At 38.4% G+C, this 23330-nt stretch overlaps 2 protein-coding genes across 2 annotated transcripts; both read right to left on the bottom strand.

Moving 5' to 3' along the window:
• Positions 1-1557: 1557 nt before the first annotated feature.
• Positions 1558-10830, bottom strand: LOC144445138 (large ribosomal subunit protein uL10-like). The gene is made up of 9 exons (XM_078134701.1): positions 10803-10830; positions 10132-10231; positions 8974-9073; positions 6409-6484; positions 5155-5389; positions 4431-4539; positions 3321-3397; positions 2511-2651; positions 1558-2249 (listed from the first exon to the last, which is right to left on the bottom strand). Exons 2-9 carry the CDS (start codon positions 10183-10185, stop codon positions 2106-2108), a joined length of 936 nt encoding a protein of 311 aa, XP_077990827.1. The 5' UTR covers positions 10186-10231; positions 10803-10830; the 3' UTR covers positions 1558-2105.
• Positions 10831-15658: 4828 nt separating this feature from the next.
• On the bottom strand, positions 15659-21174 carry LOC144444684 (uncharacterized). Its single transcript, XM_078134194.1, has 2 exons — positions 20888-21174; positions 15659-18616 (listed from the first exon to the last, which is right to left on the bottom strand). Exon 2 carries the CDS (start codon positions 18394-18396, stop codon positions 17287-17289), a length of 1110 nt encoding a protein of 369 aa, XP_077990320.1. The 5' UTR covers positions 18397-18616; positions 20888-21174; the 3' UTR covers positions 15659-17286.
• Positions 21175-23330: the final 2156 nt, after the last annotated feature.

The raw sequence follows: 23330 nt of genomic DNA, 5'->3' as shown, positions 1-23330 counted from the left end.
TAGCGGCTATACATCAAACTTCAAATGCAATGGTCTTGACAAGCTACGGTTAAAATCATTCTAGCAAACCCAAGCTGTTATTTCTTCTGCGACACTGCAAAATAACGAATGCTTTACGTCTTGGATGGTGCCGTAAAAGAGGCTGTCGTTTACGACGATGGGTTAAAATATGTCACAATATATTACCAGCATAATGATACTATTGGAAATGTACTTACAAGTGTGATGAATACATTACTGCATTTATGATAAAAATTACTCTGATTATAGAAGATGTCTTCAATCGCCACATCGATGATTTTATACGGTTAGAAGCTGGGTAAAGAGCGCCATCAACGATGGCTTTGTCAGTGCAGATAGCAGCAGAGATCGGACTTTCAGCGACATTTCTTACTTGAAACGCGCATCACAACAAATATCGTATCTTTTAGTCGAGTGGTCTGAGATCGCAATAACTTTCATTAAAAAGTCGGTCATGTATGACATCAATTGCGACGCAGGTGAAAAGTACCGAAATGACTACTAACACATCTCTCCTTATTTTTAACTTTCACTGTTTCAGTGCAGTATACTTATATACCTAGCACTTTCAGAAATTCGTTCGTATTTAAAATAACGATGCTCAAATTCATTCTCATTTTGTTTCCACGGCAAAGTGTCAACAAATGTAGCTTCCGTCTTGTTTTCCAACAAACTTTTCTGGTCTCGGTTTACCACTCCAACAATGCTTTAACAAGATCTGAGCTGCACTCGGAAGGTCAAAGGTCAACAAAATCGAAGTACAGTAAACTCTAAGAAGCTGTCATTCCAGGAATATCAAAATCGAAAATAAATGATTGTAGAAAGGAAATCAGAGGTAAAGGAATCAAGTCATATTCACACCTAATCCCATATCAGATTCAGACGTGTGAGGGCGCCCCATTATAGTGTACCTGAGAGTGGCACATATCGAGTTTATACGCTTTTTACTCAAATGAGCACACTTAAGTAAATAAAACTACACTCCAGTATAATGTTAATACACACCTTCTATAACATTAAGATTGTCTTCTGGCACTGTTAGATTAGTTGACTGCATGGTAGGAATTTCTAGAACATTTTTTGACATGCATGATAACTTAGACTTAGGTCATTGAATTGTTTCCGACTTGCAGGTACTTGGTTTGAGTTCAGTCAATTACAAGTGGTGGTCAAGTATACTTCAGTAAGTACAATGCTTCAAGTACCTTGTAAATATACAGCAAAAACTAAGCCCAAATACGTATAAAATCAGGTCACACATTGTGCCCTCTAATGATAGCCAAATTTTGTTGTAAGTTAAAATGAGAAAAAACAGGTTTTGTGCGAGTCGCCCACCACATAGTATTAGAGATTGGGGAACACCAAATTTTGGAGCGTCACTAGAAATTGTGTGCATCAGTGGCGCGTCAAATTGGCTTAGAGGGCACACTGTTTGTCACCCTTTAATCAGACTGGTAAGTGATACTGGCTTGGTGGACACTGATATACACATACACACAGACATATATACACATTGAAAAGACACAAAGTTAGTGCATTTACATTTTATTTTTGTCAGTTATTCATTGTGTTGAGGCATGACAGTAAATCATCATACTCCGCTGGCAGACCTATCCATGTCGTGTGACAACATAAACACACAACAATGAAGTCTTCATTACTTGTTTGATGACATTTCCTCTAATTATCATGACATGACAAGTTAACCTATCTACTTTTGATGGAATATCAACTAAATAACCCATCAGTAGACGTCAAGTAAATGAACATAAGTAACTTGTCTATCAATGAACTTTGTAGTAAAACAAAAGTTAAATAATTCTGTACGTTGAGGGCGCCAGCCCATATGGGTGCTGCCAATGCATATTTAACACCCAAATAGATGTTTGAGGTACCTGAGCTGTTGACTTGTAATGGTCAAGAGTTCAGAGACTGAAATACCAAAATTTCAGACTGAAATACCAAATGTACAATTTGATTGAAAGACATCATGGCAAAGTGTTATGTGACACAACAAACATGAAAATCAGGTTGTTGGATTTCATAGTCTGGTTGCCGAGTAATAATGATAGCTGACTAGAGTTTTAGTCAAAGAGACCAAAACCCATATCCTCATCTGATTCTTCCTCTGATTCCTCTTTCTTCTCTTCTTTTTCGTCACCCTTGCTTTCCTCAACTGGAGCCGCGGCAACCACAAAGGCAGATGGATCTGCCAGGTATGCCTTCATCTGAAATGAATTGATAATGGACATATAAGTATCCTCTCATTGCACGATTCACTTGAAGTCTGTACTACAATTATCTAGACAACAAATTCTTCTCTTTATTGTCTACACTAATCCTGATTTGAACATGGTATCTGATTGGACTATAGTCCTGAATTAATTTGAATATTACTAACACTATCTGGTTGGCTCATCAGTTCTACCATGCACATGGTATCTTACGATTTCTGAAAACCATTCACTGGTTGCTATGGTGATATTTACCTGTTCAGCTTCCTTGAATTCAATATCTGTTTCTGCAGCAATGGCCAACAGATTCTTGAAGCCATTGACGAGAGAGTGAGGTGCACTAGCAACAGTTGGGTAACCGATCTCCAAACAGACGCTGGCAATGTTGGCAATACCCTGTTGAATAAAGACAGAACTAATACGTTATCGACAAATTGGTCAGAGGTGCACTGATTGTAGGCAAGTAAAGCAATCCGACACTACCGTGGTATAACTAAACTAAGAACGGTAAATAAATGCTTTTGTCAAGGAACACAACTTTGAATCTACATTCCTAGTCAATTGACTTCCTTCTTTAACCAAAAACCACATTCTGATATCTGCACTGATGAAAATGGACAAGTCAGAAACTCGTAACAATTCTATGGTTTGAAAATGTCAGAAATGTTTTCACAAAACCCTGTAGATTTGAAATGAAGGAGTTAATGCCAGGGCATACAAATCTCTGGCCTATTCAGTATACTGTGTTACAGAGTTCTCTATCAGTGCTTTTGTGAAGGGTGGCAAGTATGGGGGGGGGGGGGGTCCCTACTCCAAGGATCAAGGTATGAAAACAAACAAGGAAAAACACATCTCAACAATTTTCCAATAAAAGACACGCCAACAGATATATAACATCATATATATATATATAAAGATATCAAAGGTACCAGTAGACACCATCTACAAAGACAGGACGGTACATTTCTCCTGGCAGACTTTAAACTAATTTCATGAAAAACATTACATCATCTCTGTTGTAATGCTATGGCGTACTATTTGTGAATTTAACAACTCCTATCTTACCTCACAGAATCTTTGGGCAATATCATCGTCAGTGATATCCAAGACTGCTGGTTCAAACACACTGCCAGAGTCATACACTGGAACAAAATCAATTTAGTTTACTGTAAAAACGTACATCTACACAGAGTCAATATACTAGTAGTCATAAAAGATGTATTTGTACACAAATGTGTTACACACACTCCCAAGTCGGTGTGACAAAACATACATTTTATGTTGTACGCCAAAGTTAGGAAACACTACTTTTTCTTATGAATTATCAGGGATAGGGAAACACTAAATTTTTGTGCATTACAAGAAAAATGTTGTCATTGGCATGTCATATTGGTTTAGCAGGCATACTGGTCTATGGGGGTAATGCAAAATATGGTACATTATAAGAAAGAAACTGTTGTGTATCTGTTGAACAAATTGGATTAGATAAAACACAAATCTGATTAAAATCCAAGTAGTGTACACGGCGCGATTTCTTTTTGGCTGTTACGTTTACGGTCGTTCCTTCTTTTGTGAATGCTCTTTACATACATCTGACACAATACCATAGGTTTTCCCAAACCCAATCTCGCACTTACGAGTAGCCAATCAGAATCCGTCTTACAATATAACACTCACCGTTTGAAATTGAAAGAAAGAGAACAACCAAATAATAACGATAACATCGTTGTCTGTGCTTTGTGCTCGTGCTCTTTTTGAACAGAGCACTCTGCAGTACTGTACTCGTATGTTTTGGTGCGTTACACATTCTCATTCGTTGAGTCGATTCCCTCAGCTCTCTTGCGTGGCTCAGGATACCCTATAGTATTGTGTCAGATGTATGCAACAGGTGATCACAAACTAACAGACGACAGTAAATGTAACAGCCAAAGAGAAATCGCACCGTGTACACTACATCGGATTCTAATCAGATTGAGGTAAGACACTGCACTGAGTGTGTGTACCTAATGTATTGCACTCAGAACCTTTTTTCTGAAAGTACTGATTGTACATAGATATAAAATATTGTGCGATGTGGGCAGAGCTAGACAAGAGAGACTGTATATTTCTACCAATAGTATGACAGTACCTAGACATACAATTGATAAACAGACCATAAGTATAAACTTGACATACCATTGAAAACCTTGAGACCGTAAGCAAATGGAGAGATCTTCAACATGTTCAGAAGAGTTGCTTCTGAAGCGCCCACTCTTTCATCTACTTTGATGATATGGACATCATTCTGAGAGAGAAAAGAAAACACATTTCTTTAGTCACATTTGTGTTCAAGGTAATGTCCCAGTTATTTCTGGAAGTTGAACTAATCTATACTGTAGATGTACGAGTTGTCCAAACTCTTCACATGATAATAATTTCATCAAATGGTTTTATGTTCAATAATTTCATACATACAAGATTATGTCGGGGATCACAGCGGTATTTTACTTCTGTTCAGACAGCAGTTGAACATTCAAAGTCTATCACCAGTATCAGTGGGTTCAGCCATTGCTGGCTCTGATACTTTATGTAATTAACTCATTTGGAACTCAAAGCTATCATCACTACAGAGGTCATGTGATGGTCACATGTTTGCTAGGTCATGAGGGGGTCACATGCTTGTTTGGGCATACAAGAAGGTACTAAAAGCAATGAAAAATACAAATAAATTGCTATAGCTTTACAAATCTCTCCTGTGCACCAAGTTCTGTGCACAGTTTCAAAAAACGATTTTTCATTTGTGTCTTTCTGAATGTCTATTCTCACTCAAAGAAACCCAACACTTCAGAAAAGTGAGGCACTACCAAATTATTGGGTCACGAAAAGATCCCTTATGAAACACAGTATGTTGACTACGTACCAAGATTTCAATGGTACCCCTGGAGATCTTGGTTGGGATAGACAAAGCCTGGAAGAAAGATGTCTTTTCTGGTCCGAGACCAGTGTTTTGTGCTGGTAGTCTGACATCAACTGGGGCAATGGCACCAGCTCTAGCAGGAGCAGCCACTCTGTTCTCCAAGATCTTGTCTCTGATGTGGACCAAATCACACTTGGTGAAGACAAAACCAACATTGCCCTTGATGTGAGGCAGCAACCTAAAACAAAACAAAACAAAACAGTTCAGCTGACAACTTTCTACTGGTGTGATTATCACTCGCACAGAAAATACTTCTCAGTGTTCATGACTACACAAATTCTTCAACTGCAAACTCAAAACTAGTTCCAACCACTAGCTACATTTTAGAAACGACATTTCAAAGCTGAAATATTAACCAACACATTTCAAATGTATCGGTTAATATTCAGTCAAATTCTTCCAAAACCTAATACTGTAAATGTCAAACTTTAGCCAAGGAAGCACTGTTCCCAAATGGCCACGAAAATATTGGCATATTGAGGCATCATCTGTGCTTATGGCTGTCCCAATAGTTCCCAGTGTTCTTAATCCTCAAGTAAATCTCCCCATCTTTTGCAAAAACACTGCTGTTTATATAAACATGGTGTATCATACGTTGGCTATCACAGAGACATTAGTTCCGTTCAGACAGCAGTTGAACATTCAGAGTCTATCACCAGTATCAGTGGGTTCAGCCATTGCTGGCTCTGATACTTTATGTAACCAACTCATTTGGAACTCAAAGCTATCATCACTACAGAGGTCATGTGATGGTCACATGTTTGCTGGGTCATGTGGTGGTCACATGAACAGAAGTGAAATCCCATACCAATCATAACAATTTTGACTACACACAGACGTCTATCATATGAGAAAACTAATGGCAGACACTAAATTTAATTTTTTAGGTTTTACAATTTCAGTTTTGTGGACAAATCAAGTTTTTTTAACGTGCAAATATTCACAAATTTATTTCAAAGTTTTCTATGAATTTCATTTTGCTATCACGAGTGGCACACAGCTTGTAATAAACTTGGAAAAGAACCAAGAAATCATCACTCCACTTCTTCCTTTGTTACAACTGCATCTCTCAAATTGTATATTCAGCAGGGCAGGTCACCTCATACGCAGAGTATTACCTTCTGTGTATAATGCCTACAGTGCACCAAAATTGAAGGCATTCCCCCATCTATCCAAAACATGCAATACAATACTCACTTCTCCAGATCGGGGTTGGTTTCCAGATGACCACGGATAGCCTTCCTCATCATGGTGTTCTTACCCATGAGAACGACTGAAAAACAGAAATATCGTATGACAGTGTTAGAGTGGCAGCCTGAGATGGCTATCTAGAAAAGTGCACTCACTGATCAAACTAGTGACTTTGATACGAGCAATCATCATTTTTTAAAAAAACAATGGTGGTACATAAGGCCTGAAAAAAAATTGTGTGGTTCAGAATACACCCAATTTTAGAATAGGTTGGGAAGGTAGATTTGTTAATTTTTAAAAAATATTTTTTTTTTATGTGTGAGTGTTAAGATCAGGTAGTTTATGTTTTCCACATGGTCTCTGTGTTATTGACTTCTTCCCATCAGATGTAGTCATTACAACCATTTTTAAATTTGTCAGTTTCTGCATCCACTATTTCTTGCGAGATGTTTAAAAATATTTTTCTCAAACATATAAAAAAAAAGTTTAGGTTCAGCAGTGAAAACTAGGTGAGGTTGAGTAAACGGAACCAAACAATTATTTTTTTAGGCCTACTAAAGTACATTTCTCTAGTCATTTTAATGGGCTCCAAAGGTATGAGAAAGTATGCCAGTTTTACCAGATTTTCACCCTTCTGTTCAGGGCTCGAAATTCGTTTTTTTTCTTGGTAGCCCAGGTGGGCTACCATCATTTAAATTTGGTAGCCCGAGAGCAGTGATTGGTAGCCCATATGCATGCATTCCTAAATTAACGGTGTTTGTATATATATGTAACTATATGATGTATTGAATTCGATGATTGATTGAGTCACGTTAACGCGTTATGTGTGCCATAAGCAATTTTTTGCATGTATGTGTCTGGGGACGTGTCATAAAGAGGGGACATGTGAGGCTTACTGTTAGCAAACAACGTACGGTTATTATTGCAATGAAGAATAAGACATCTAGGCCCAGTTCTTACTAGTAACTATTAGCTAAATCTCTTGGTGCAGTGAGACCTGTAAAATTTGAATATGATTCAACGTATGGAAAACGTATAAACAGTTTCATAAGCCCCATGGCCATTTCCTGATGTGGAGACTACGTCTTGGGTAGTTTAGAAACTATGTGCTGTTATCATTATCTATCCACGTGATTGGTTACTTATTAACAGACGGGTTAGACAGGTTTTGTATCAATACATCACGACGGCCATTACGGCAAAGGCCCAGCTTCCATTCATGGGCGAAGAGATAATAAAACAGAGTCTAAGACCACATCGGCAGACGGTCCATGCTGAAAACTTCACTCAGATAAATTCAAACCATCACGTCACCATTTCATTCTCACTAAAACTTCAACTGTGGACTTTCGTTTGGTAGCCCATCAGCAGTCTTTTCGGGCGACTGCTCATCCGGTGATGAGGTTGTTGTTGATTTTTTTCGAAAGTAATTTAAGAGACTCATTGTGCCAGACGAAACGTCGGTTTTGATATTAGCGGCGGGCCTGTACGGCTGTGATAAATAGGTGCAATTTTATCAAACATGAAGACTGAATGTAGCAACTTTTATTAAAAACTTATTGTTACATTTCATGCAAGTTACGTTGTCACAGTGAACGCGTGCTAGTAATCAGCTGGTATGTTCGTCCGTACAACACACACGCGGCCGTGCATGCGTGTGGTAGGTCATGGACTGTGTTGCCATGGTTGTATTGTTGACAATTTTGTTACATTTTATATAATTTTTAAGACCACGTACGTACACATTGGTAAGACGTTGACGTTCGATGTTCAGTGGGAACGTATTGTGTTGGTTATATTATCGACACGACGAAGGCCTGACATGTCAGCTTACTGTTTACGTCGGTAGCCCAAGTGGGCTACCAAATACGAAAAGTAGTAGCCCCGTGTCAACATTTGGTAGCCAAATGACACGGGGATACCGTTAATTTCGAGCCCTGCTGTTGCTGGGGTTCCCAATCCTTGGTATAAGTACTGGTCATTTATACAGATATGATGTACATGTTAGGTATTTCAGTTCCGTTCAGACAGCAGTTGAACAATCAGAGTCTATCACCAGTATCAGTGGGTTCAGCCATTGCTGGCTCTGATATGTTATGTAATTAACTCATTTGGAACTCAAAGCTATCATCACTACAGAGGTCATGTGATGGTCACATGTTTGCTAGGTCATGAGGGGGTCACATGTTTGCTTTGTCACTTGGGGTTCACACTTGCAAAACTGAAATCACACATTCTCTGTACGGTCTATGAGACATCTGTCACAACAGAAAACTAATTAGAACATGTATATTTCTATGTTTTATGTTTTACATATTCAAAGTTTTTATGATACGAATGAGTGAAATCTTTTAAAGAGAAAAATTTATCGGTTGAACGTTCAGAAGGTTGGTACAAACTCATAGTTAGCGTAATCACCAGTAGGATTATTGTCCATGTTTTGTTGGTACAATATAGTTGACCTTTGACATGAGACCATTTATTAGTATCACCTGGTCGTCCCCCCCCCCCCCCCCCCCATAGAGCATTCCCAGAGGTTAAACAACTGCCATCTATTCAAGATATGCTCACCTGCTTCACCACGCAGAGAAATACGGATCTGCTGCATTTGTTTGGATCCTACATTGTCAGCTCCGACAATGAAACACTTTGGGTACTCATTCAGTAATTGCTGGAAATCACAAGATATATAAACATTTAGTTAAATCAATCAACAATGAATGTAAAAGGTCTAGGTTTCAATCCCAGGGGCTTGCATTAGTGTTATCATATCAGTAGATCCATAGGATTACAAAGGATTACTCGCTGGTTCCCGAGTAACTTTTTCTGTAACTCTACCAAACACGTTTTTCACATCTAAATTTTAATTCTTTGTCGAGTTGGCCTTTAATAAGAATATCTCTATAACTGAGCATGAAAACCTTGGTAGAAGCATGCTGCCATTCAGGATTGCAGCAACTCTGGCTGTCCCATGTAACGTGCAACTAAATCCCAAGTTCTTGCATAATTACTAGTTTCAAATCAGTTAAAATGTATTCCGATTCATTTGATACAGGGCTGTATGAATTAGACAGCACCATTTTTTTAAAATGGTTCCGAGTCTCCTGTCACTTTGACACAAATGTATAAAAGTCTGTTTGTGTACTAGAGTTGGGAAAACTTTGGGAATGACAAGAAACAGAGATAGTCTCTGTCATACATAGAATTCTATAATACACAGATCGTCATTACTGATTATTTGATATATCATCCATCAAATAATTATGACAAAGCAAATTTATAATAGAGCCTGTTCGCCGAAGAGCTCCAGGCACAGATACAGAACTACTAACAAAATGAGAGGATAGAGAAACAAAGTTGTAAAAATGGAAGGACGTAGATAGAAGTGTGTAAGAGTTAAGATTGAAACTGGTGAGGGCAGAGCGGAAGACTTAAAATGTATTCTTGACATTGCATACTGTAATTAGTATGACTGTTGACATATAATTTTTGTCTATAATTATAATCTTCCAATTTTCCACAGATGTGAAAATGTTCACAATCTATTGTACATCTAATTGGAATGGCTACACTTTTGTATACTACTTATAACTGGTGATTTGTATTTGAATTTGCGAGTTGGGTTTTTAAAGTTTGATTTTCTAAGGCAAGTACTCTAGAAGTGAAAAAAAAAACATTTCAATATTCTGATGGCTACTATAACTGCAAGGCAAATTTAGAGATACATACCACTATTTTCTGGAAATAGTTGGCTTTCCATGTTACTTTGTCTTCCCTGACCATCTTTGTAGTGGTTCAAGGATTTCCGGTTACGGGTTTAAAGAATAATCTGAAAGAATGAAAATGACATCCAATATACAGTATTAGCTTGGATAATATAGTTAACTTGGTTTGAAACTCCCACCTTGTCGTTATCCCCAAAAGCCCTCCTTGGAGATAATTATTTATACATACGAATCGTATCAAACCTAGTGTCGAGGAATAAATAAATTGTTTTCATTATCTCAATACAGAACAGGTTGAACACTGTACAAGCTCACAACATGCCTCGTACAGCGATACACTTGCCCTAGTTGAAAAGCAGTAACATTGCGGTTGTTACCCTTTTCATGTTTAACTTTAAGTTCACGACCCCATGTGTTACCATTTCTATGGATTGTGAAACCCTTCGGACACATGCATGCCACCATGTGGCGAGTAACGCCATGTTTTACGCTTCGAGTGAGACTCTTCCAGTTCAATAAACCCGTTTTCTGGAGGCGTAAAAACCTTTAAAATCAGACCAAATGAATCTACGATTATCATTTCTTTACTGAGATAAGTATTTATTGGTCTCAGTTGTTAAAATAACTCCCAAAAACTACTTCTCCTACAGTGGACAAACGTGGTCCTTCACTCACCAAAGTCTAACGTGGAAAAGAGGCCGACACACGTGACCAATTTCCCATTCCCATGATGCACCTTTCACATCACAGGTTAACTTCTTGAGGGCGTCCTTCCGAACGATCATTGATGTGATGGACGTGAAGTGTTACCATGTTCAGTCACATATACAGCCTGTAGCTATAGTGTACAGCTACGAGTCTTCTCAAAATGTAATAGCAGGCAATCTGATTAAAATCTGATGTGGTGAATATGCATATACAACTCGATTTCTTTATTTACCCCCGTTTCATTCGTTTGTAAGAATTTGGCGATAACTCCCGGACAAAGGTGAAAACAAAAGACAATAAACAATGAAACAGAGAGGTAAATAAAGAAATCGAGCCGTATTCGCCACATAAAGATTCAAGTTTTAATCAGATTGGATAACATGTAGCGTGGCACGGCACGGTGTATTTTATAAACAATTTTGGGGATCGATCCTCAAGTATGCGTGGAAAAAGGGAGGGGCTTACAATTGTTGTAGCGTTGTTCATGGTTTGTGTACCGACAAATCACCCTATGTGTAGGGTCTATGGTTTAATAACTTCTTTCCCAAAGACGTTCTGAAGTTAGTCTAGCATGTAGTTCCTGACAGGGACCGTATTACGTGTACTTCATCACGATCACTGGGATAGCGATGAAGTACACGTAATACGGTCCCTGTTGCCAAGAGGCACCAAATTGAAACTCTTTTTTTAACGCTATTGTTCTTTCAGTGGTATACTGTTGCATTATGGGTCTTAAGCAGAAATGAATATCTATTAGATGAACACTGAATATTCATGAGTTATAAGTGCACATTGCCTTCAGATAAATAATAATGAATTTTCAGTGTTCATCTTATCCATATTCATATCAGATAAGATATTACCCTTGATACAACAGGGTACCATTGGAGAACAATAAACGTATTCGATGTTTCTCGGCACGTAGGAATTTATGACGAGAAATTATGTAATGATTCTCCAGAACTCAATCAAAAATAACTAATTATAAAAAAAAAATGTAGATTGTTTACCTGTACTTATCGTTGTTTGATAATAGAATGATATAAACGATGGGAAACTTTCACGCTGCGCGTTCGACCGTATTTTTTTTTAAAAAAACTTCTTTTCCCCATAAATTCATTTAATTTAAAATAAACGTAATATACCTGTCTCGTAATCTGACAGTAAGTTATTTGGAGATGGAAGTTTAAAACATATTTACGATATGTAGATGAAATTTAAAGCTCTGAACAGAGTGTGTAGTTCACCTATAGGTGAACGTATTTTTTGTGTAGCTGTATACATGATAAGTGAAATGGGTCCGCACCCAAGAATCAGCGCCCTCAACGGCGAGCAAGATTTAATCCTGTTATTGCAATACTAATCATGGATAAGATAAACCACTGATTCACAAGTACAATGTTGGATTATTGGTATTTTAAACACTTTTCAGTGAATATATTGTGGTTGTCTGATCCGAAAAATGATACTACAGTTATGACTAGCACAGTTTGATATGGTGATAGATTCAAAACCAAACTTTCGCTCAATAGAATTAACCACTAATTTACAGTACAGCTACAATGTAATTTTATAAGTCCCATTTTTAGTGAATTTATATAGTTGGTTACTTGATTTAAAAAAAAAACCTATCCTACTTGCAAGAACTATCTATTCCCCAAAATCTCCAAAATAGTACCTTTGTCTTATTTCAGTTAGTGTATTTGTTTCCCAGCAATCACATAGCAACATTGCTAAGGAACGGCGAAGCCCTTCTTCACTCATTGAAAAATATTCACTGATTGACTGCAATGCACTTGATCATACGTCCGAACATGTGTTAGACATTGCCGTTGGTGGCGCTATAGTGATAGAACCACCTGTGGATTCAGTACCTCTGCTGATATCCTTCGCTCATTACTTCTTCCGTGTTGCAGTACTATCAAAAGTGTTGTACCAATGTTGAGGATTCAAAATTTCAAGAATTTTATTTTGTTTAGCAGAAAAAAAAGTCAATTATTACACTGTCGCTGTGTGAAGTAGAAATCCACAGAATGCCATGATAAAAACTTGAAAATAATTTACAATTTATCTGTTTGGTAAAGTTAACTCTAACAAGCTAAAGGAACCATACCGTGTTAAGGCACTAGTTATTATAGATAACCAATATAATCACTTCGATGGAAATTTGAGATATGAGTTTTCCCCAGAAACCAAAGAAATAAACAACCAACCCAACGAAAATTCACCTCGAGTAGTACGACTTGTTGTTGGCAGTTAAAAATACTACAGACGTGTTGACATTTTATCAAAGTAACCAAAGGTGACACCACTTGTTCTTTTTTTTGTGCAACGAAAGACAATATGTATGAAACCCAATATGGCGGCGGCGTACACAGAAAGGGTACACAGCAATGTGGGACAGTCGATGTTGATATTTCATTTTAATGTATCTGTTATTGACGATGAGAAAATTTGACACTGATAACACAAGAATACGTAGATAAAGAGTCAACATGGAATGTCAGTGTCAGATACAAATAGATTTTTTAGATCATGATTATCAGATTGAGATTATCAGAAAATTAGTCAGACCAGGGGCAAAGATTAACCTTTGGTGATATCTTTTGGAAACCTTGACATTACACGAGTGCTTGGTAAGTGCTGGCGTGTTGAGAGTTAGGTGGTACTGCGAAACACCAAGACTATAAGCTGAGTATATACTGGGTTGTATAGTCTGGGGTCGGGGGTAAAATGTTTTGCTGCACATCAAAAGATATATCGTATTCTAATACTGAGCCACGTAATTTGCTGTTGGTAGAACTCAAATCGTTTTTTTTTTAAAGCATGCATACATGTAAACGATTTGATGGCGTGATTTATATATACGTATAGTATCAACCAGGTACTGCAAACGAGTCAGTTTTACGAATTCTTTCAAAACATGCGAAAAAAAATGTTAAAGAGCTATGTTGATACAGTTTTAGGTTTTTATATTTACTATCAATGGGAAGCTGTTCATATAAGTACCCCCCCCCCCCCGCTGCAACATATCACGACATGCCCCCATGCTGAACCAACAACCCAAAACATCGGTGTCCGCTATTTCCCCATCTCTATATCAACATATCTCGCCCACCACCTCTTCTCATATTTTAGCTTCATCTTCCCTTCCAACGAAATGCTCCATAAAAAAATATTTAAATCCCACTGTTCTAAATTAATAATGCAGCAGAACTACCGATACATTTCCCTTCTCCCCTAATCCGCTTAGCTTAAGTACAAGTTTTGCCCGCTGAAATACTGACAGTTTTTGCTTCCCCTTGGCTGGTATAAAAATCCCCTCCCATTTGAAAAATCATTTCACGATCCGAACAGCTTCGTTAGTGCACCTGATTAAGATGTCTAGAGAACCCCTATTATACCAACAGCAACCGTGCTAACAATGCCTGGAGGTGAGTTTTAATGCCATTGCGAGCTCGCACCGACATTAACTGAGGCTTTGTAAGTCTAAAGGCTCACATAAAAACTCAGCTTGCGTCTCTTTAAACACCTCGAAACATATCCTGAGTAAGATAAACGAAAACACCCAGCCATCGACATGATTATATATGGTGCTTACCATCCATTCCTATTAATATATTAATCTGTTCATTGATCGAACACACAAACTCTGTCGTATAAATATTATGAAATATTGAGAACTAGAACTTTACCCAATGCACACAACATGGTAAGCTGACGTTTTCGACTGAAATATTATCATGTTTATATTCCCATAATTATGTCCTTGCCCTATGGTATAGTCCTCCCCCTTCTTTCAATTATTTGTAGCTTGACCGTAAGCAATGCCATTTTAAGTCGAACATGATAAAGTTGTAGGTTGATTGATTATACTTAAGCTAAAAAATATGTAGGTTGGTGGTCATGTGACATCAAAGACAACCGTAAAATCTAGCACAGATGGTTTTCGTCTATGGGGTCATCACGTGAGTCACATTGTAGTCTCCATAGAGATATCAACAATGTGTTGTTTTTTTGTTTTTTTTTTAGAAACACCGATAACTCCCTCCGAACAACTTTGAGTAAATTCAGTAAAAGGGATTTGAATTACTTAGGTAAATCTTAATACCGGTAAGTATCACGCCATGATTGAATTCAAAATGTCAAAGTCTAAGATTTGCCGTCGTCCATACTTATGGCTTCAATGGCTACCTTTGTGCTTTTGAAAAAAAAAACCACCCCACATCTTTTTAAAAAAAAGTTTTGTGGTTGCCTTGGTGAATATAAAACAACGTGTACTTTCATTTTAGCTGGAGGAGTTACTACTGTGTGACTGTTTCAGACACAGAGTGGACACCTAACCCCGAAGAACTTCTTTGAGATTTCGGATATAAGGACTGAAACGTAGAGCGAAAAAAACATTGTCTGCTGTCAGAGCTATAGACAACAATGGCATAGAATGACAGAATGGTCCTGTGTAATCAGTATGTCCCCACTGCTAAGATAACACTAATGAAAGAACTAGGGACTGAAACCTTGGCCTTTAACCACATATCGTCAAAACAACGCGACGACACCAAGGTTCATGAAATACCAATCTGATTAATATCTGATGGGGTCAATATGGCTCGATTTCTTTTTTAAGAACACCTGTTTCATCCGTTTGGTTTACGATTTTGTTGTTCCGTGAGTGATCGCCGTGAAGGCTGAACAATAAAACAGAAAACAAACGACAATAAATGAATGAAACAGGGGGTTAAAATCAAGAATTCGAGCCGTGTCGATCACCACATCAGATTTTAATCTACAGAGCTACGTAACATCAAAGTATTAACTACACCCAGAAGACGCCAGTACTTTTTTCATACCAATGAACGTAGAATACAGTAATAAATTAAAACGTGTGGTGCCATAAATCCAATACAGTAATAGTCCGAATTCCACGGTAAGAATGTTTTATTAGAACAAATCGACAAATCGATAGAACGCTACTTTGAGCTCCTGATTATAACCCACAATTCAATAAAATACATTATAGAAATTTTCATCTTATTTGAGTTACACTCCTAACGGTATACAGAATATTAAGTATCACTAATTCTATACACTACGTCGGCTGGACGGAGCCGTAAGGGCAACAAAAAATATCAAAATAAATACATCATTAAATATCTACGTGTACCAGGACGGCCTAACTAGGGCCATACAACAAAGATATTCGTTGGACGGCTTGTAGGTCGAATTGGATATGTACAATTGCACACGTGAAACTATGGGATCAGACCGTGGACTAGGATAGGAAGGCAGTTTTGTGACTGTTGGCAATACAGTTCATTCCACAGTAACGTGCAGACCGATTGATGCTTTGAAGAAAATAGCCGAATAGATACAACTGAGCGCCTTTACTTCATTTTATAGTCTGGTTGGTGATATTAAAGTCACAGCGGCAAACAAATAGAGATTTTTGTTAAATGATCCAAGTAAAGCGTTCACATCCTGGATAAAATGAAGTCACGACGCCTAGTCATACCCATATAAATATTTTGTCACAAAACCAATCGTCTTTAACACGTAATAACTTGTTTCTCCTGGCGTAAATATACCCACCAGGGCAATTAGTGAAAGCAGGCTATATTTTATTGACCTTACATTCTCTGACTAACTTAATCAAAACATGATTTGTTCTAAGAAAAAAATCCCCTATTGTCCGTGATAAACAATATTATTATGGTTACATGATATATCAAACACCTGTATGCTTAAAATTTCCAGATTTCTATCATAAATTTGATAAATCCTGACACTGGATAGCGCTGAAAATTGGCGGGAAATCCACTGTTGCTACGGAAACGCAAAGGTTTTGCCAAATATGTTAATAGGTGACGGCGTGTTTTCAATGTTGCGATTGTCCACTCATAGAGTTATTGACTCTAGCGAAATAGTTCAGTTCTCACCATAACGTGTCTTCATTACGAAAAGTACGTACAAACATTTTTTTGTTTCTCTGGCAACTTTGTTAAACATTATTTTTTGTGGAAATGACGGCCTTCAAAGTTGACGCAGGTCTTTTTTTTTTACACGGACATGGTACGTTATATGCGTAAGTGTTTGAGCAGTTCGCTAATGGCAACAACACTCGTTATACAGACCTAAACACGTGTAAACACAAAAATGTCAACACGGTAGCCGCCTGCAAAGTTTTGACAGTCGCTTTTAGTTTCCTAGCTCTGTAGTGATGCGAATCACGTCCTATTCTTCCCTGGAGTCGTGGCAATATTCAGCGAAGTTACTAGGAATTAAAACACGTCGTGGTAAACCCACTCATCTGTGCGTTGTCAGTGGTGCCGGATAATTGTAGTGTACTTGGATAATGAGTTACATTGATCAGTGAAAAATCGACATGTTTTGTCACGTAAATACAACGGTGGGACAATCACATTTCAGCTCTTGCTTGGCAACTTTCATTACTTTAGTCTCCTGGGTAAATTATCCTGATTGCTGTTTCCGTCGTTGCCTCATCTTCTATTTTATTTTCAGGAATAATCTTAGAACTCTTTTCAACGCCTAACAACCACTGAATAATACGACTACTTGTTTCTTCATCAATGTGTGTCTCTTCGCTCTCTTGTTCACAGTTCACGCATGTATTTTGTACCACAACATTTTGTACATCGTTGCCCTCAAATTGTTCATTGAGTCGAACAAGGTGATCGGATTTCGGTGAACTTGACTCAGAGTTCGTATTCCTTTCAACGTCGTTCTCATACGACACGTTAGAACCTTGTATTGGCGATCTTTTTGAAGGAGATATTGTCCCTGTAGAGTTAGAGATTGCCAGTTTAAGTGTTTCGTGGGGGACACTCCTTCTCCTGTGTCCTACGTACAGTCTATTTGATGTTGAACCTCTCCTTGGCAATGGCGTATTTTGCTCCGACTCACTGCTGTTACTCGTTTGTGTCCGTTTTATCGGTGAACACAGTCTCTCAAACACAGTTTTTGATTTATCTGTCCTGAATGGCGACCCTGATCTCGGTCTAGGTGTCCCGTTGTGAAGACTAACGTGAATGTCAGGTGCACTGTGAGTACTCAATGAAGACATACTGGCTACCTGTCTTAGAGCCGATATATGAGTTCTCGGTGTCCTTCTTTCCTCTGGCAGAGACTTCTTCCTAATTCCGTCGATCGTTGTCCTTGGACGAACCGTCAGAGACACACGACTGCCAGAATTGGGGTTCAGTGGCGGTAATCCCAATTTTTTATCACCCGAGATATCAGGTTCACTACACCGCCGTTTTCTCAAGTCATCAAAACTCGGTACGATATACTGTGACGAAATTTCTCTCTTCGTGGGATCCAGAGTTCTTGCCTTCCTCGGTGTAGTGCTAAAACTTCGCAAGAACGATTCACTATTACGCGGAGAGTCGACCATCATCCCGGGCTTGGCGGATACTGGCCGCTCGATGTTCAGTCGATTCACCTGTTTCTCTAGCATGTTCAATGTCTCGGCTTCAACTAAAGAGTTCCGTCTCTGTTCGCTGATTATTATAGTGTCCCTCTGGTTTGATGTAGCACAATTCATAGCACCGAGGCCAAAATTCCAGCGAAAGGCTGAGTCACGTCTCTAGGGTGCCATCCTGGGCGACAAAGGTATGTGGGCATCTACTCCGATCGACTCCACTTGGAGGAGTGTCACAGGTGTCAATAGTCATATGCTGTGATCTCTACCAATAATAAGAGACAACTCCAGTTTTCACCTTTGCCTTGTTAATCAACTTCAAAGTATCCACTGTAGCTTGACACTGGAAAGAAAAACAAACTGTAAAATATAACGAATTGTAATGCGTGTCTTTAGAAGGCTTCTGTTCAGCTGTATGACAGCCACTGAAAAGTTTCACCATTTAACCATAGAAAGTACTTTGCATGATAATAGCTATGTGTGTATCAAGCGTACATTGGTTCTCCTCTCACCAAAGTGACATAGCAAACACGTCAACGTACGAGGCAGCTTAAAATAAGCACAGAGTCCCGTTATATACATTGTTTTCTGAGTATCGTAAAAAGAAAAGATTTGGGAACAACAGAAGAAACACAATAGTTCTGCTATTCGTCAAGAGAGTCTTTCAGTCGATCCCTAAAACAACCACCGTTTTCTCTTTTCAACTACTTCGTTTCGGGGTTTTTCTTCTTTTCAAATGATGGATATCCCCGGGCTAGAAAAAACAGAACGAAAGAATAGGGAGCTTTGACTGCAGCGAGGATCCGATGACAGGTAGCTACAAAGAGGGGTGACCGAAAAGTTTTACTCATGCCCTCACTCACACTTGTGTACATACCAACATGGTGGAGATGGCCATAACATTGCGTGGCGTTGTGACAAATTCTACTTAATACGGTTGACGGCTTTAGTCGAGTTACACATGTAATCAGTCAAAGAATATAGGTTCTACTTTGTATTTGTGCACTCAATGGATTGATACGCCACATTTTGAAAACTGTGTACCGAGGTCTGTGTGACCAAAGAGGTCAGAATTTAGGTATGCTGGAAAAACTAATATAACGCGAGTAAAGTAGGCGACACGATTGTCTGCATGTGCACTTCAACTTATATACTTATATTCAGAGCCTATCACCAATTTCAACTCAAAATTGAATGATGAATTTAAGTGTTTCAGTTTTGTAGTGAAAATAACGTGTATCTGTTCTGATTACATCAAGTTGAGGAGAGTGGTTGTACTAACTGTGAAATACTTCTGTCGTTACCATAGTGAGGAAACCCTGATGACTGACTGACTGCCACGTGAAGGGTACTTTTCGACAGTTGGAAAAAAAATCGTCTGAACGCTTCACTGAAACTGAAGTATGCACACAAAGTATGCACTGTTTCAAATTTGTAGAGAGAGAGAGAGAGAGAGAGAGAGAGAGAGAGAGAGAGAGAGAGAGAGAGAGAGAGAGAGAGAGAGAGAGAGAGAGAGAGAGAGAGAGAGAGAGAGAGAGAGAGAGAGAGAGAGAGAGAGAGAGAGAGAGAGAGAGAGAGAGAGAGAGAGAGAGAGAGAGAGAGAGAGAGAGGGAGAGGTGTCAAAACAACCCGTGAAATTAAGAAGGCAGCAAGCTGTAACAAGGAAAATAGACTGGGTTCATATTGAGTAAACACATGTAAACAGAAATAAAACGGTTTTCGTTACCGGGACATTGGCATACTTTCATCGGCCATGGTTATATGAACAATATTACGATAACGGCTCGGTCACTCGAAAAAGTCAGCACTTAGCAGAAAAACTGAAATTCGATAATATTGCCTATTGAATCTCCGAAATCACGTTCACTGGCCAAAAGAAACTTATATAATGAATACCTGGTTTTATTTTAGACTGTACTATTTAGTCAGACTACATATACAGACGGGGCAACATAATATTCAAACTCCGAAGGTAGAATTATTGGGACGACAGGGAAATCCCTGATGGAAAATTCCACGTGGCTACGGAGTTCGATAAGAAGGTGCAGTCTCTGACGTAAAACGGTGTACTTAAAGTGTCATTGGAGTGTTGAATTGTTACCCTAAAGTGGAAGTAAATAGAGACTGGAATAGTGAGTGCGTAGGAGGGTGTAAGCCAAGGTGAGGTGTACGGTTGGCACCGAACAGTTAACGAAACAATACATGCCATACAACCACACAAGTATATCAAATATGTGGATCTACTGATTAGATTCTGTTCTGAAATAGACTTCTTAGTGTAATGTAACGCCAACCCATCTCTTTAAACAAGTACATCACGAAGATGCGACGTCTTGCTTTGCCAGCTAAGTACAGAAGTGCTCTCTAAAATCGGTGGTTTGTTTTGGTAGCTGGAGGGTATTACCTAGCCAAAGGAGTTGACAACCATACCAAAGAATGTTTCCCTTTCGGCCTTATAATACTCACTATCGTTGTGATCGAATTCTTAGCTCATTAGCGACGCACATTATTATGAATTCATATAGACGCTATCGATATTCGATGCTGTGTGTGATACTAGAATTTGATATGTAACTGTAGTGTATATGTAGTAGAGTCAGAACAAGGAACCTACCTGCTTGGATGGATTTTCATAAAAAGATCTGGACTTGTGGTCTATTTATAGAACCGTGTGATGATAACATAATAGTATACTGTGGTTGGTACAATGTACGCACTAGTATATCACGTGTATTCCGGCGTGACAACTGACCAAATCAGTATGCACAGAAGCTCTGCCTGTATGTGTTGTTAATATTCAGCCGCAACTAATCGCAGTCCCGCTGATGTTGATGCCGATACCAGATGCGAGCATTTGTGTGCGACTATAATCCGTCTCACCATCTCATAGGTTTGGCCTCGTTTTGGAAATCTGAGTTACAATAGCTATTGTTCCCCCATTGTTCTACCGAGCAGAGTCAGTCTACGGGAACATCGCAACTGTTTGATTTATGTACCTAGGACGGTGTAACAGTGGTTGTGTGTATTTAATGTACCATACACCGTATCAGTTTGATATGTTTCACCTTTGTCTCGATCTCTATTTAATGTGCGACTGAAAGTAGCATCGTTATAGAGGAATACAAACACAATCGTCGCCACACAATGTGTCTATACTACATAAATAATCTTTCACCTGTCTTTGGCTCAATACTAAAATAGTTAAATTTGCAATAACAAGTTCAAAATATCGCCATAAAGATGGCTAGTAGATTCGTACAATGGGCAAAGATAGTGAAATACGTCCTTGTACAGGCATAGATATGGGGGAGGGGGTGGTTAGTTGGCTGCGATACAACTTTATGAGTGATACCATCACTATCACCAATAACGCGTACATGCAGTTTTATGCCTGTGTGATGTGACACCGTTCTCTATCTCTAGATCTATTTCCTCCTTCAAATCACGATTTTCTATGAAACCACCTCAAACTAGAAAAAAAAGTTATTCACGAAAGGAGTCCGACCGTGACAGGATACAGTCGGGTGCATCTCACCTGTGTTCACCTTGCGGTGAACTGTACTCCCGTTAGATAATAGCATATACTACATTTCCCCTACGATTCCCCGTATACCAGGAAGTTGGGAATTTTTTATGAGTCACACTTATATAAACAACACATGGGGCAATTAGAGTGACATTTTATTGTCTAATAGAATGACCCGTCACAATGGACATATTCCAAAATTCTTCAAATCCCATTTCTTTATTATTGGAGTTCTTGTTTTACCGTTTATCCTGTGTACTTTTCTGGTTTAAAAAATACATATATATTCATTTTTCCTTTTACTGTATCAGCCCTTACTAAATGCTGTCCTTGAAATGCCGAAACGTCGGCCTAATTTTTAATAAACACTGGCTTGATAACCCTGGATTTACTTCCATCCTGAACTTTTATGTATAACATACGTTTGCCTCGTGGTGTGCACTGACATTCCAAACTGAACAATAACAGTGATCACTCGTCGCTTAATTTACTACAAAAATAGGACGTAATTTGATACGATGAAAGTATAATCCAATCAGCCAGTAATAATTGATTCCACTCAACAACCTGAGGACCAGCCACAATTGTCTGTACCCAGCTCTAAACCTTTATTTTTTACTCAGATAAAAACGATCACGTGGATTATCCATCTCGGCTTACAGTATCATCATTGAACGTGACAACATCAGAAAGGCTGTTATCATTGCAAAGAGAACTATATTCTAGTGACCAGACAGGTACTGTCAACGTTCTGACTCAGAAAGGAAAAATAAGAAAAATATCTGAGGGGCACGGGATTGAGAACGTTTTGCCGAACTTTGTAAAGTAAACTCTAATGACGCGTGTCCGCAGGACAAACTCCATTCACGAGGGTCGTCTCGGCTTCTTAGCGTATTTCTTTTCGATCGTACACACTAAGTGCAACTCATGCCACCGCATAACCACGTCATACCGTGACTTTCAATAGTCAACAATACACATACTTGCCCATAATGTATCCGATAGCTTATCTCAAATGTAAACTTTCCCAAATGTTTACGATATGATGATTTTTTTTTTTTTTTTGGGGGGGGGGGCACGAGTACAACGTTACACATACTAGATACCTAAGTTTCATTTAGTACACAAGTAAAAAAACGCAAAATCTTTCCTTTCCTTGTTTGTTGATAAAAAAGGAACATTTTGACCAAACTGTGTACGTATATAACCAAAATGTGAAATTTATTTACAATGAACTTTGACGGTTTTTACTTTCTATCCACCTTAGCTGATCGATATTGACAACTTTTCCATATCACAGAGGTACAACCACAATTGTCATTTTTACACTGAAGCTTATAAGTTTGAACCATTTTTTGAATATAATGTAGAGAGAACACAGAGTCTTGTGTGTTTCTTTATATATAACTTTGCATATACAGAATTTCAAATATCACCTCAGACCAATATAGTGGTCTTAGATATCACCTAACACATGCTTATTACTTTGCAGTTGAAGCATGGGTTTCGTGTTAGGCACGTTGTATTTGTT

This window comes from Glandiceps talaboti, chromosome 13, assembly GCF_964340395.1.
Source record: "Glandiceps talaboti chromosome 13, keGlaTala1.1, whole genome shotgun sequence".
Taxonomy (NCBI): domain Eukaryota; kingdom Metazoa; phylum Hemichordata; class Enteropneusta; family Spengelidae; genus Glandiceps; species Glandiceps talaboti.
This window is presented reverse-complemented; position numbering and strand designations above follow the sequence as displayed.